Below are 15726 nucleotides of genomic sequence, written 5' to 3'. Positions count from 1 at the left end.
AGTTTTATAATATTTAATTTTCATTTGCAATTAGAGTGATAATACTTCATCAACCATAGCCATCGTAATCTAATAAGATTCTCCCTCAATATTAAAACGGGAGGAGATGAGATGATGATGATTTTCCTGCCGTAAGAAACAGAGTGGAAGGTTTTCCATGCCCCTGGAACACCCTAAGCCCCGTTGATCCAATCAGCATACTGTCCGGGGCAGGCACCGTCCATCATTGGACCGAATGATGATGGAGATTTCAGGCACTTGACCCCTGCAACTCCACTCAATGAGAGAAGTGGACAAACGTAGCGTTAGTTTGATTCGTACAAACCCCGTAAAGAGCCATGGATATCCCATAACCTGGGTAGTACGGATACAAACTGAGACGGGGAGGAGCCATTCTCAAAAGCCCACTGGCGACGATCATTTGACAGATCCAGTTGCAGTGTTTTGCCATTGCTCAACTTACTTTTTTTCCTTTTTGGTCAATGGCATTCAGAAACAACAATGAATGTATCGTTTGGAGTAAAACTGACCCTGTCGGAAGACAAAAGAAAAGAACAGGTATAAAAATGAAAACATATACAGAGTATAAATTTATTTTTATTTATTTAATTTTTTTTTTTTTAAAACAAGGACAAGCAAGAAGAAAGTTCACCATCCCAAACCCGTGAAACGCCGTTCATCAAACCACGAAGGACCAATCCGATACGCCACCCACGAGGGTAAATGAACGGACCACCCAACCAGGGGTTAATTCCGTTCTGGAGACCTTCTGGCGCTCACTACTGTTTCATCTTCCGCGTCCTCGGAGATTTGCCCCATATCCCATGGATACTGACTGTCCACTGACTGCGTCTAGCCTCAGCTTACCTCCGGTCTGATGCTACGCCAGTCCACTCGGTCTCACTGGCTTTTCCTTGTCTGAGCTGCCTCCAGGAGTCCAGAGCGCCTTGGGCGGTCTAGCCGAACGGGTCACAAGTACCGTTGCCGAGTCGAGCTACCCATCGATATGATCTGGTCGGGCAAATTTTTTATAATCTTAGGGAAGAATGGTTGTCTTGGCTGATCTGTCATGATCTGTCAAGCGGTCGGTCTCCCGAGTAATTAACTTATTTTTCTTAGTGTAGTAGGAACTTTATACGATAAAGTATGTCTATCAAAATTCCGAAGACATTGTTTTTAACGTATAAATACATCTATGGCTTCCACGTGGATGAGGATTGGAATGGGGAGATTCATGTACACCACAGTACATGACTCGTATGTATGTATGTATGTATGTATGTATGTACATACATGGTACATACAGACACGATATAATACCCTCCCTACATTAATGCAGTGTAACCCGGGGTCCCCCTAAATAACGACGTCGTAAAGATGTGTTCATTGTGGTCAGTTACACGACAAATTCCTCATTGATAATACTATTTAGAGTCCTCCAGGGCTATGTACAGGACCTAACTCCTTCCGACCTAGCCAGCGTGTCCACACAAGGGGTCCTAGACTCCAGAGGACCGTCGGTCGATGGATTGTATAACATAATGTTTTACCTTTTTACTAACGTTTGTTTGTCATGAGGGTCTTCCAAGTTCCCCATCGTAGACAACGCCAGCTGTTGCGGGTCATTTGGTAACACCATCGTGACTTTAGGCATCCGTTACAAGACTATCCTACAATGACCACCTTATACACCTGGAGATGCGTGATCTTTAATATAATACTCTGTGACACTTTATACACTCAGTAGTGGCCTTTCAGCAATGAAGGCTGTGGTCCAATTAAGGGCAGGATATCACATATTAACTTAGCCATGTGACAAGAATCTGCCCTTGTGTAGAATCTAAAATCCTACTCATGCATACAGAGCATGGTTGAGATATGGCAGGTCAATTGGCTTTGGGAATAGAGGCGTTCCTTAACCTATAGGTATGAAAGCATGGATAACGATGGTCCACAGAGGGACCAGGAGTGAGTAGATTAGAATGATATATCGAAATTTGTTCCTTGACAGGAGAGCGCAGATCCGCACAGCGTCTAAGATTGTCTGATCCTTCAATATCGTCTATCCTAGAGTCTCTCGGTCTGGGTCTATATGGCCACCAAGCCTCGCTATTTAGGAGAAACAGTTGAGCAGGTGGATAATGGCTGCACGTACCCTATACAGGAATACGCTATCATCATCCTGAAGTGGAACATGAATGTGCTTAGGCTAGGGTTTCCGCTCCTTTTGCCATCTCATGTTGCGCATGGCACCAACCTCCTTCATAGAGAAAATGACGGAGTAGGATACTTCGTCGATGCCGAGGAAGGGTTCTTGGTTCGATGAAGCTATCCCGTGCTGCCGAGGCAACGTAACTGAAGCTGTCTCCTGAAATAAAGAGGTCAGTAGACACTGGGCACCCTATCGATGTAACGCTGGTATAGTAGCGCCATTAAGGGTAATAGCTCCGCTGGAACTTGACAAAAAACGGTCCGTAGACTGCCTGGACTTGTCGTGGTAGTCTAACCCGGGATAATTCACAGAATATGAGGTCAACACGACAGGTATAACATAAAAGCTCAATGGCAGAGTTTCCTTCTGTGTGTGTGAGGTGGTTTCCTCAAGCGAGCCGAGCCATCAATTGCTAATACTCCACCATTCATGCCCCGCAGCCTAGTCTCAGGGGTGAATGTGAGGTCATGCCAGGGTTCAGCATTCTTCCATAGTAACGTGCTTAGATCAGACAACCTAAACAGTCAGTCTCTTGCATGCCTTGTCAAAATACTTAACTTCATAGATGGCCTTGGAACTAACTTTTAGAAGTTAGAGATTTAATCTTGAATCTAAATTAAGCCTATTCCGCTCAGGCGAAATTTATCACTGGAAGTTAACCCTACTATAAATCTACTGAAAAGACTTGGGCAAAGAGCACGTGCCCGATGCTTTGTTGTTGTGTTTGTTTTGCTCGTTCCCCTCATCACCGTGGGCGGTCAGAAGGTTGGCGTGTTTGGAGTCACATGATCCATAAGTGCTGTGACTATTGTGGAGTGAACGCTGTGCGCGGTTGGGCGCTATACTTCTGCCATTCATGTGCTCTACGATGTTCCGTACCTTGATTCTGGTCCCGGCTTCCTATCACGCTATAAACCAAGAAAAAGATGCCATAGATTAAGCTGCCTACTTTTGAAATTAGGTGCTTTGCGACAGAGCGTGACCACCATGAGCCAAATATTGACGAGCAGGCAAGCGGAGGAGCTGTCGGTATTCGCACTTTGCCCGCAACGACCACCCGCTAATGCGCAACCAGGCACAAGTCCATAATTGCCTACCTTTCACGAATTAATGCTTCCCAGAGTTCTGCGGCGCTACGGGAAGAGCTCCAGATTGGCGATAGTTTCGACGAGGCGACGAGCAAGAAGTATGAGGGGCTGCTGGAGAGGAAATGGACAGGAGTTGCTCGGCTGCAACGAAAGGTAGGGACGAGATATCATAGGCGCTTGTTGGAAAAGGAAATAACCTATGATTGTATAGATATTGGATCTAGAGTCCAAGATTGCCAGCTTGCAGACCGAGCTCGAATCCGCGCCCACAGCGCGATCAAAACGCCAAGATCCCACAAATTGGCTTCCAGGAACATCGCCAACACATGTATTCGAATCACACAGAGACGCCGTCACATGCGTCGCATTCCACCCTGTATTTACATCGCTTGCCTCGGGTTCCGAAGATTGCACCATCAAAATTTGGGATTGGGAACTCGGGGAGCTGGAAAGGACCCTGAAGGGTCATATAAGGGCTATCTCAGGCCTTGATTTTGGTGGGCAGAAAGGTCACACTCTGCTAGCATCCTGTTCGAGCGATCTCACAATCAAGCTGTGGGATCCGAGCAAAGATTACGCGAATATTCGAACACTTTCCGGTCACGACCACTCCGTCTCCGCCGTGCGCTTCTTAACGCCCACGGGGAACCTTCTCGTCTCTGCCAGTCGAGATGCCTCTATCCGAATATGGGACGTCGGGACCGGATATTGTGTAAAAGCCATCAATTCACAGGGCTCATGGATCCGGGACGTGTCGCCATCCTTCGATGGTAAATGGCTGGTATCAGGTGGTCGTGATCAAGCAGCAACAATTTGGGAAGTTTCGTCGGCCGACTCAAAAGCGGTGTTGTTAGGCCACGAAAACTTCATTGAATGCTGTGTGTTTGCGCCGCCAGCAAGTTATGAACATTTAGCAACCCTTGCCGGCTTGAAGAAACCTCCTACGAGTAGTTCGTTCGAATATATCGCGACTGGAGCCCGAGACAAAACAATAAAGTTATGGGACTCCCGGGGGATGCTAATCAAGACCCTTGTGGGCCATGACAATTGGGTCAGAGGGCTTGTATTCCATCCCAGCGGGAAGTATCTGTTCAGTGTCGCGGATGACAAAACAATACGCTGCTGGGATCTCTCCCAAGAAGGGAGACTGGTGAAAACAATTGACAATGCCCACGGGCATTTTGTCAGTTGTATTCGGTGGGCACCCAGCAACACGAGCGATGCTGAGACTTCTGAAACAACCAACGGAATGCCTAAGAAAGACGGCGCCAAGCCTGGCTATCGGTGCGTCATCGCAACGGGGAGCGCGGACTGTTGCGTACGGGTCTTTACCTAGATGCCACTGGTTCCAACAGCTGCTGATGGCCATGATGGCACTAGTTCGATTTTGAACCCCTTCTACCTTTTTCCTTTTCGAGCAAGCCTCCATCTTGACCTCGCCAGATCTCTACCCAGCCGCTAACATGCGGTTCGAGCCAGGTTACGGACACATAGACGTGCTCAGCTTCTAGGCTTGTTGATGAAAAAAAATTATGATTTATTTGGGGGTGCGGGATGTCTATAATGACTCACGCGGGATTTATGCCCTCAAAGCACACCCGCCGATGCCTACTTGTTCATAGGATTACTAGACTCATGATGCTTAACGAACCATTTTCAATGACTGATGGTTTCAACTAAGTAGTCCTACTATAGACATAGTCACAACCTAAGCACATTCATACATTGCCGAGGAACAATGGTCAACTCGGGGGAAGAAGAGAAGGGGGAAGGAGTCTCTTGGCTTTGGCTTCTCATAAGGGACATTTCGTCTTGGAGAAACTCCTATTCTATCCAGCTCGGCGATCCAGCTTGAATTCATGTGTTACCGAGTACTAAGAGTTATACATCAAGATGGTCCCTCGTTAATCTATCCTGTTCCAATTAACACCTTCAAACACTCAGTACTCCTTACAAAGTAATCATATCCCGACCCAATGGGCCAACTATACAATCCCCTCATCATTTAATTAAAATCAAAAAAAAAAGCACAGAATCTTGAATCCCACCCCATACAACATTAGAAATAGATCGCCAAAATCCCTCCCTCACTCACCCACCACCGTTTCATCCAAACCCCCCAAAAGCCCCAAAACCAGCCCTAAAACCCCTTCAATAAAATCAAATAAAGTATGTAGCAATGTAAAATACACCTAATAAAAAGATCTCCCCACAAAATCACATATCAACCGAAGGGCTCCAGACTAAATGACGATCAACAGACCAATTACCAGGCCTAATCAACCTGAAACAGAGGCGAGCTAATATTTGCTGAGTGGGCTTTTTTTAATGTATTTTTTAATCTTTTATTTACTCGGATCGGGTCGGGTGAATCTGATATCATACCATATCGTATATTATCATTTGGGATTTTCTATGGAGTTACTATGTATGTATTATGTACTGTGATGTAGTGCGGTGTGTCTCTTGCTTTGAGTGGTTTGGTGGTAGGGTTGATTTCATGGTAATTTATATGTAGCGCAAATTTTCCAATTTATAGATTGAGTCCCTATGTTAATTGATACTGCGGGGTCTGATTATAGACATTCTGTCCAGACATCTCATCTTGAATAGACAGAGATTGAAACCAATTGCTAATTGCAAAAAGCCTCCAAATTCGTAAAAAAATTTCGAAGAATATCGAGAGCCCTAGAATCGAAATGGGGACTGGAAACCTGCACGATCATACATCGACCATTTTGCAGCTCCCGCCCTCACAAACTAGTATATGGTTCTTGGCCGGCTCGGATGCTTTGATGTCCTTGTACAACTTATTCCGAGTCTTCAACCAGAAGGACTGATTGCCTACGAAGTCTCCCACGTGGGATGGACGGATGTCGATGAGGGAGATGGTGGTTGTTGAGGTTGATATAGCCCGGCCGGCCTCTGTCCGAAGTCTCTGCACGATTAGGTCCCGCACTGACGTTGGTTCGTCAGATTTGGTGTTCAGGCGATCTGACGATCCGGGTCCTGTTTCAGGTAGAAGTGTTGTAGAGAGAACGCCTGTGAAGTTTCGTGAGCCAGCTTCTAGTCCGACAATGGCATCGAGCAACCCGACAAACAGAAATGGGTGCTGCAGAATCTCAACTGCGAAAGAATGACACGTCTGGCGACAGAGAAGCCGGTAATCATCGTCCTCGAGCAGATTGGCGAGACGCAGCAGGTTGCGTGCAATGGCTCCGTTGATGGATGGGGTGGCTGACTCGGTTCCGGTCTTCAAACGAAGCAGAGGACCCGGCATGTCTGATGTCATGTTGGATGGGGTACTATAATAGCCTGCGGGGGTCGATCCCACATAGGCAAGGAAGTTCTGATTTAGATACCCTGGTAGAGTTGTTAGTAATGGCTAGATCAGGATTCGACAGAAAACATACTTTGAAGCTGGTCTGCGAACTGTAGATAGCTGTCATCGAATGTTGCTTCATACATATCCAACAAGCCGCTGGTCAGATACGCGTAGTCGTCAGCAAACCCGGGAGTATCGCCTCTGCCTCCATCGCGATAGATCCGCCATAGTTGCCCGGTTGTTTTCTCACAGAGATTGTTTTTAATGAAACTGATCGCTTTTGCCGCTGCTTCCCTACATTGCACTGCCTTGGAACTTTCAATTTGCTCGAACAGAGCACTACACTTTGCGAGTGCACCGATGGCTAGCCCGTTCCAGGCAACAATGATCTTATCATCCAGATCAGGGCGAACTCGAGTTCTTTCTCGATACTCGCGCAATTTCTGCTTCGCCGATCGGATGATTCTTACCACTTCTTCTTCTCCTAATCCAAACTCCCGTGCCAGTTTGCTGGGCGTTATTTTCACGGAAAGAACATTCTGGTTCATAAATTCGTCGTGTGGATCATTTTCAGGTGAAACATTACCGTCAGGATGGACACCCCAGTGGCGGGCACAGACTCCAGCGTCTCGATGGCCGAGTACTTGTGTCAACTCCTTCAGGGTCCAAACATAAAACGCCCCTTCCCGTTTCTCCGTGTCGTTTGGTGACGGCAAGCTATCCGCATCTTCCGAAGAGTGAAACGCACCGGTAGGTGACTGAATAGGAGAAGTTGTCAGGTAAGTGGCTAGATCATATACAGCACCCAGCAACTCGGGGTTGTGTGTTATCTTGAATGCATCCACGTAGACATCGAGAAGTTGTGCCTGGTCGTAAAGCATCTTTTCAAAATGAGGAAGACTCCAATCCGAGGTGACACTGTATCGTGCGAATCCATGCCCGATATGATCCCGGATGCCACCCCGTGCCATACTGATAAGCGTATGGACTGCCATCGCGGTCGCTTTCTCGCATTCTTCTTGCCCGACAATATCCGAGACGGCATTCGGATATGCCCCCAACCGGAGAAGAAAGCTTAGGTTGGCAGGGGTCGGGAACTTGGGTGCCTTCGAGAAGCCTCCGTGTACGGAATCATAACGCGACACGAAATGTTGGTACGCCTCTTCCAGAAGTTCGATGTCTAGGTCTTCGTCCGCTTCGCGGTCTCCTTGGTATGAATGTGTTCCTTCCTCGGCAAATTCCCGGAGTTGTTTTGTGATCTCCTTCGCACTCTCTAGACACCGTTGCTGTTGCGTCTGCCAAACGTTTCGCAACTTTTCCAAGATTTCTACAAAACCGATCGTTTCATTTCCTAGTAGCGTGGTAGAGTTGGGTCCGGGCCAATAGGTGCCGCCGAACACCGGTTCCAGGTCCGGGGTAAGGAATACGTTCAACGGCCAGCCTCCAGAGCCCGTGGTAGCTTGAACATAGTTCATGTAGACATCGTCAATATCGGGTCGCTCCTCTCGGTCAATCTTGATTGGGATAAATGATTCGTTCAATATGGAAGCCACCTCGGGCGACATGAAGGATTCCTTCTCCATGACATGGCACCAGTGGCAGGCTGAGTAGCCGATACTGAGGAATACCAGTCGGTTATAGCGCCTGGCCAGATTGATAGCTTCCGCGTCCCATAGTTGCCAGGCGACCGGGTTATTCATATGGGCTCTCACATACGGTGACCTGCTGTCGCGCAGTCGGTTGACGAGCTTAGGCCCCGCATCTGTCGCGCTGTGATGAACGTGCGCATGCATGTCTGATGGAGCCGCCATCTTGCGTCTCTGTGAACCCCACGCCACAGTGAATGCTGACCGACTGCAGCAGTGTAAAGACACGCCGGGTCTAGCCGCTCGCGTGAGGGGCAAAAGTGGGCGGGTTGATATCCAGAGAATAGTTTGGCACAATAAGTGAGACCCAAGGGGCTAAGCTACTGATCGTCGAGAGTCGGGTGTAAGGGTACTTACTAGTAAATAATAGTTGTACACAAAGGGAACCATGAGGGGGGAAGAGGGTAGGAAGAGAGATGGCCTTCGATAGGCCTGTTGACCCGCATCCGGGAGATCGTCGCCCGTCCTGCGTCATCCATGCATCGAATACCGTCATGTGACTGGGGTAGCTGAGTCATCCATTTATATCCACTTCACAACTCGAGAAAATTATTAAATTCCACTTGAAAGTATACGTACATACATGAACTAAAGACCATCCTCTGCCCTCTGTAAGAGTATGAAAACAAAACAAGACCTGGAACTTGAATCGAAGAGCAAGATACTTCAAAGTAAGACTAACTGAACTACCCTGACGCTTTTTCGCACGCATCATAATAGCACCGTTTGGAAAAAAAAAAAAAAATCCCAGACCAATTAGATTAGAAGGGATTCCTTCTGCTCCTGCCACAGGCTGTACATCGTATTCCAATAAGTTCTTCGCAAACGTAACCTGCGCGGTCCTAGCAGCTATCAATCGCCCAGGACAAAGAGAAGTACTAAGGGAGAAAGGTAAATATGTCTCAGAGGCTGTAGTTGCCTAATTGCTACAAGTACCAGAGACTGGATCGTGGACGCGATAGCCGTCAAACTTCAATGGGTCTGAATAATTGTCGGGATCTGTGTGAATGTCTCGTATGGGCAATGTGATATTTTGGCCCGGTATGGGGTTCGAGGTTCAGAGTATTTATATGAACTGGCTGCGTGACAGGGCGAGAGATACAGGTCTAATGATGTCAACATTTTAGTCACTATTTCTGTCGTATGTGTGGGACGATTGCAGAAGAAGTTGCAGTTGAGGCTCGTACACAGTTACACACCGTACAGGAGAAGAATCTCTCGGAGAAAGCTTTCCAGCTAACGGGTATGTTCAAGCAGATCAAATACCTATTCGACTCGGAAGCGTTGCAGAACTTCTGTAATCTCTTGTCAGAGGATCGATATATTCCAGTGTCTTCATGACTTGGCATATCATACTGCTTATGGTAAAGCCTATTGGGACTCCGGATTCAAATAAGAAAAAATCGTCTCAGCTAGTATGTCCATCTGCTGTTCCTCGTCTGCACGTTTGCCCGTCCTTGTGGTATTCTTCTCTATAGCCTTGTCGAGGAGGATATCCAGGAGCGATAATTTGCTGCTCTTTCGTCTCTTGCCTGACTGCACAATATCGATACGGCACCGTGTTTCTGGAATTATCCTCGCTTTCAGGGATGAGATGCTGGGTGTTAGCTTTCGACAAGTAGGAGAAAGCTTCCATATTGCTGGCCAAGTCACTCGCGGACTGTTATCGCACATCTCCACGTACGAATTAAATCTTTTAAGATAATATATGAGATGCTGCACGTACATCTAATACAAACGATGTGGAGATGTGCGAACACAACAAGAGTATGGTGTTCCATGCGTTGAGCCAGTGCCACTCTGCTTTTAGTTCAGTAACCGCCTCCTAGTGAGTATTGAGCGTAGAACCTACGATGTAGCGGTTTAGGAATGACAAGAGACAAGCGCTTGTCTGGTTGCATGATCACAAGTTCATAAAACATCTCTAAGGTGAGTACGGGAAGTTAGCTTAGCCCAGTACTACTAGTTGATGTAAATATCCAGAACATCATGACGTTAATCTGATTCTGGTAACCGCATACCTTCACTCCTTTAATTGTTGCAAGGCCTTACAGCCTCAAGTAGGAGTCGTGAGGTGATACGAGTGTTTACAGAATATATTTGTCCGTAGATATAGTATATTGGACTGGTGGCCATGTGAAGTTAAACCCAATCTCCCAATCTCTCCCCGAAACTTCACCTTACATCACCTACTTCACACATAGCACCACAACTGCAGTCCCAGAGTCTGATGCTGAAGGGCATTAACGACCTGGATCTTTTCTAGTGGCGTAACATTCTAAAATTGACCAACGTCTTCCAGTTAGCCTGGGGCCTGGTACTCTCTCACTATAGCAGCTCCACTGTAGTCTGCTTCCGAACCCTGGTGTCGGGCTGTGGCGTCCCGTCTTTAACATTGACTAGATGGTCGGCCCGTCCTTTAACGTTCTGCTATGTCATCTGGAGCATTTCCCAGACCGTAGGGCTATGGAGATCCTGCGCGAGAACCAATTGGAAATGCAACGTCGGGCTGACCATCAGCCCTGCTCTGTGAGCGAAATTGTTTGCAACGCAGCGCAGGAAGAGGGACTCTTCTTTACTACGTGCTGCTCGGTGCAATCGAGTTTCACAACAGCAATTATCGAGCCAAACAGAGACCAGGAGCTGGGGTTCGAACTGATTGAACTTCATGATCCGACCGAGCTGAGTCCCCTCGCCACATGCCCCTCCCCTTAGAGTTGGTGATTACTTGATTGTTAGTACGACACCTGTCTCGCAATTTTTCTGTCCCGTTCGCAGATAGAGATGGAACTGACTTGCTGGACTTCGATGTGTTCAAGCAAGACGCGGCGGCACACATCGTTAAGTATCCTAGCCTTCCAGTTCAGTCCCTCTACTGGGACTCCTCCGAGTCCAATTAGGGAAGCGGCAAATCATCCCAGGATTAATGGTATGTGAGGTTTTATTAAGACCTTGCGAAATGTTGGTAGCTGAGTCGGGTGGATGAAACTGAAGGATCGCGGTTCTCCCGTCACGCTTTCCCGTTGCGGCGCCTTCAGCGTGCCCTACCTTGCCCTAAGTCCAGTGACCTACTAAGGCTTGCATGAGTTCTTTACTTCGTCTTTTCTTTAGCAGGATTCAAGAGCATATCATCGGTTCCACTTTATTTTTATATAATACAATTGACGTAGTCCCACTTTCTGGCAATTTAAACAAAAATTGAAGCCGTTCCCCAATGCTCTAAGGGCAGTTCTACAGGTTTCGGAATGCCTAGATCCAACGGAGTCATGGCCAAAGCAATTTCACAATGCTTCCTTGCTGTAAACCCTGCCTGCGCTGGCGCACTAGATCCACCTGATGTCAGAGTGTATGAAGTGAACCACCATGATGACCTCAGGTAGCCTGGGTGTCTTCAGCTTACTTGGTTTGAGAGGTATGGTCAAAAGCATCTCACCACTTATGCTGACCTCCAGGTCAATAGCTGACAACCTTCTTAGGTTCCCCTCCCCCCCGGCAATCCAAGCCTTGGAACGGAGCGCTTCGTAATCAGTTAGTGGATGCTCGATAGTCTTGGTACATCTTCAAGATACTCTACTCAGGACGTTACGGCTAGATGGGCAATGCATCGTCTACCCGGTCATTATGCCTTTGTCTGCTTCTTTGATATACACTATGCATAAAACGCCAAACGAATAAGATGCGTCTTTTTGGGATCTAATTAGTTCGATTGACAACCTTTTAGTGGTATAGCAAAGTGCCCGGATCCACTTGGGGGACTAGTCAGTTATCAGACGCACTCATCCAAATCTCGAGGGTAAAGAATTCAATAGACCCCTAGGGTGCTACCACTAACACCCACAGGATCGTTTCTTCTTCTGGGTGCCGATACTCTCAATGAATCAGTAGTAGCGTAGGCTAAAGTTTGCCCAATGTTTGTCCCGGACTAACTGAGACGTGTGAGCTGTTTGCAAGATGACCCAATCTAGTCCTAGCTACTGAGGTTGATGGTCACTCCATTTGAATGTTGGCACCGCCAGTCAGTGCGGCATGGTCACCACTGCGAACAGCGAACTTGCAGGATTTGGGCCAAAGATTCGCTGGCCTTGGAGAAATTCCAGGTTGATTTAGCCAACAGAATACAGGAAGGGGCGACTAATTGCTCTTGCTGCGACCAATACGATGACACTGAGACATTATATGCCGCCCTGGCTGGATTTGCACCCACGACCTCTGTTCATTCGAAAGCACCTCGCACTACCCAAAGTCAGTAAGATAGTAAATCTGAATATTCGGGACTCATGTAGCTTTGGGTTACTTACGGCTTCAATGACAGGCGGTATCAGAAAGACACACACCAATAGACTCGCTTCGATGTCTATCTTGTCTATTAGATAGCTGTAAATTTGGCAAGCATACGGAGCAGCCCGGGATGAAGCACAAACTCAGAATCTAAAAGCACGGGGATCCATACATCAATGCTCGGTTCTCAGGCTAATGCAGTAAGCCGCAGCCATGAGGTAAGCCGATTGCGTCCTTATAAACATTAAACGCACCCCCGAAGTCAAACCGTCACCGACTTAATCATAACAAAAAAACAAAAAAAAAAGCCCCCTATCTATACCTAGCCATGGAACTACTCCGCTCAATCTCCCTCTCCGGCAACACCACAGCCCCAAACGCCAGCACCTGCGTAAGTACCAAACCCACACTCACCCCATCCCCAAAGCCAATATCTAACACTCCAAAGTGCCTAGCCCTGTCCACCCTCTTCGGGCCCCTAGTCTCCTTCCCAGGAACACCGACCTACCAAGCCTCGCTGGACAGCTACTTCACCCAACAAAACGCCCACCTCCAACCTTACTGCATCCTCACCCCAACAAGCCCCGAAGAAATCTCCACCGCCTTAACAACCCTAACCTCCATCCCAAACTGTCCCATCGCAATCCGGTCCGGCGGCCACGCCTACACCCCAGGCGCCTCCAACATCGCCTCCGGCATAACCCTCTCCCTCCAGAACCTCAACAGCACAACCGTAAGCTCAGACCACACGATCGCCTCTATCGGCGCCGGCGCAACCTGGGGCGAAGTATACGCCCACCTGGACCCGCTCAACCTCTCCGTCTCCGGCGGCCGCGCAGCCCAAGTAGGCGTCGGGGGACTAACGACCGGCGGCGGCATATCGTATTTCTCGCCGCGGTACGGCTGGACGTGTGACTCAGCTGTGAATTTCGAAGTTGTTCTCGCAAACGGGACGATCGTTAATGCGAATGAGGACGAGAACGCGGAGTTGCTGTTCGCGTTGCGTGGGGGTTCGAATAATTTCGGTGTTGTGACGCGAGTGGACATGAAGGCGTTCGAGCAGGGTCCTGTGTGGGGTGGGAGTGTGTATCATGATGTGTCGACTGTTGATGAGCAAGTGAAGGCGTTTGTGGATTTGAACTCGGCGGAGGAGTACGACGAGTATGCGTCACTGATTACCAGTTTCGGGTTTGCAGGGGGAAAGGGCGCGGCTGTGGTGAATAGTTTGGAGTATACACGGGCGGAGGAGAACCCGGAGGTGTTTAGGGGGTTTATGGAGATTCCAAGGGTGCATAGTACGATGCGGATTGCGGGGATGCATGAGATTGCGGTGGAGCAGGGGTCGTTTTCGCCGGATGGGAATCGGTGGGTTTTGGCGTCTCTTTTTTTTTGGATCGTGGTCCTTGAGTAGCTAACGATGGTCAAGACAGTTGGGTGTGGTTACGACGCATGGTTCAACGGTTTCGATGTTGAAGGCTGTTTATCAGCGTTGGAATGCGAGCCTGGCGGCTGTGCAGGACGTCCCGGGTATTGTTTGGTCTATTTCGCTTGAGCCGCTGCCGCCGGCTATCTACGCTCGTGGCTCGTCTACGAATGCGATGGGTCTGGATGATATATCTGGTTCGCTGGTTGTGACGCTTCTTAGCGCGACCTGGAGCGATGAGGTGGACGATGCGAAAGTCGAGAAAGCTGCGCGCGAGCTTTTCGAGAATATTGAGGACGATGCGTGCAAGTTAGATGTCTACGAGTCTTTCGTCTACCTTAACTACGCAGCGCCGTGGCAGGACCCGATCGCCAGCTACAAGAGTAAGAGTATTGAGAATCTGAAGCGGGTGAGCCAGGACGTCGACCCAAAAGGTGTGTTTAGGGTCAATGTGCCTGGAGGGTTCAAACTGCCGGATTAAACGTGGATTATCATCATCAATAAGTACCCTAAAGTAAATAAACACAAAAGACGAAATGCCTCGATCAGTGCTTCAGATGAATTTCTTAAATGCTCCATGCTATAGGCCCTACCTTACCTTTTAGCCAACTGATCCAAACCCTGTCCACTGCTCATCATCTGATCCAGTAACCACCCCGGGCACCACCGACTCAAAAACCGCATCGCAGCACTGTACGGTCCTCTCCAGACCACGCCCTTCTCCCCCAGAACATCATCGGCAATTGACTCCGCAAACTCCGTTACCGAACAGCCCTTAGGACCGGCTTGGCCCGTCGCCCACCGCGATATAGTATCTCGGATAGCGGTGTAGCGGGAGGTCGGCGGAAGGATCACCTCTGGTTCGTTGGCGTGGAAGGTGGTCGTCACCGTGCCCACCATGATAGCCAGGACGGAGACGCCCAGTGGAGCCAGTTCAAGACGAAGGGTCTCGGAAAGGGTTGTCAGAGAAGATTTAGAGGAAGAATAGATTCCTATGTTGATCAGCGCTCTGTGGTTGATTCGTACTCGTAGTGGTTGGTATAGGTATCAAGTGTTAGATGTGGTGGAAGGAATACCAGTATCACTAGTAGTAGGGAGCAGCAAACCAATAATACAGTAGCACGACAAGAAAAGAAGAGTAAGAACCTACCAATCCAAGGCGTATTCACCACTGCCCCAACGGTACTGACATTAACAACCCTTCCTCCGCTCGCAACCAACAAATCCGCAAACCCCTGAATCATCCGTAACGCACCCCAAACGTTCGTATCGTAGACCTGCTGCGCCATCTCCAGATCCGCATCCAGCAGCGGCATCGTATACCCCGACCCCGCATTGTTCACTAGTACGTCCAATCCTAATCCGCGATCTTCAATCGCCTTGACAGCCTCCGACACGGATGTGGTGGATGTCACGTCGAGTTGGAGCGGAGTCACGTTGGGGAGTGAGGTGAGGGACCCTAGGATCTTGGAAGGATTGCGCGCGGTCGCATATATGTGGTGACCTTTTTGGGCGAGAGTGAGGGCGAGAGCGGACCCAATGCCGTGGGCAGAACAGCCGCTTATGAGGATGGTTTTTGCCGGGGGCATTTCCTTCCTTTTCTTTTTTTTTTCGTTCGTGTTTCGGAGGGTGAGGGGAGGAATTGAGGGATTGGTGGGTTAGATGGGAATGGGGGCCAGAAGTGTACTAATTAAATCGTGTCGCACAGGCAGGTGCTGCATCGGTAGCAATACTTTAGCCTCCAGACTGCCATA

The 15726-nt window shown here is 48.6% G+C and overlaps 4 protein-coding genes across 4 annotated transcripts; 2 read left to right on the top strand and 2 right to left on the bottom strand.

The window, feature by feature from the left end:
- The first annotated feature begins 2909 nt into the window (after nt 1-2909).
- On the top strand, nt 2910-5271 carry BDW43DRAFT_282233 (WD40 repeat domain-containing protein). Its single transcript, XM_032042612.1, has 3 exons — nt 2910-3237; nt 3288-3453; nt 3512-5271. Exons 1-3 carry the CDS (start codon nt 3200-3202, stop codon nt 4634-4636), a joined length of 1329 nt encoding a protein of 442 aa, XP_031898274.1. The 5' UTR covers nt 2910-3199; the 3' UTR covers nt 4637-5271.
- A 471-nt stretch (nt 5272-5742) lies between these two features.
- Nucleotides 5743-8692, bottom strand: BDW43DRAFT_282230 (thioredoxin domain-containing protein). Its single transcript, XM_032042611.1, has 2 exons — nt 6714-8692; nt 5743-6663 (listed from the first exon to the last, which is right to left on the bottom strand). The coding sequence occupies exons 1-2, from the start codon at nt 8434-8436 to the stop codon at nt 6023-6025; spliced, it is 2364 nt and encodes a 787-aa protein (XP_031898273.1). The 5' UTR covers nt 8437-8692; the 3' UTR covers nt 5743-6022.
- A 4164-nt stretch (nt 8693-12856) lies between these two features.
- On the top strand, nt 12857-14520 carry BDW43DRAFT_282226 (FAD-binding oxidoreductase). The gene is made up of 2 exons (XM_032042610.1): nt 12857-13914; nt 13976-14520. Exons 1-2 carry the CDS (start codon nt 12878-12880, stop codon nt 14451-14453), a joined length of 1515 nt encoding a protein of 504 aa, XP_031898272.1. The 5' UTR covers nt 12857-12877; the 3' UTR covers nt 14454-14520.
- On the bottom strand, nt 14493-15612 carry BDW43DRAFT_282225 (SDR family oxidoreductase). Its single transcript, XM_032042609.1, has 2 exons — nt 15123-15612; nt 14493-14964 (listed from the first exon to the last, which is right to left on the bottom strand). Exons 1-2 carry the CDS (start codon nt 15559-15561, stop codon nt 14567-14569), a joined length of 837 nt encoding a protein of 278 aa, XP_031898271.1. The 5' UTR covers nt 15562-15612; the 3' UTR covers nt 14493-14566.
- Nucleotides 15613-15726: the final 114 nt, after the last annotated feature.

The sequence above is a fragment of the Aspergillus alliaceus genome (genome assembly GCF_009176365.1).
Source record: "Aspergillus alliaceus strain CBS 536.65 unplaced genomic scaffold BDW43scaffold_34, whole genome shotgun sequence".
NCBI lineage: Eukaryota > Fungi > Ascomycota > Eurotiomycetes > Eurotiales > Aspergillaceae > Aspergillus > Aspergillus alliaceus.
Note: the sequence above shows the minus strand (reverse complement) of the source record. Positions and strands in the feature narration are given on the sequence as shown.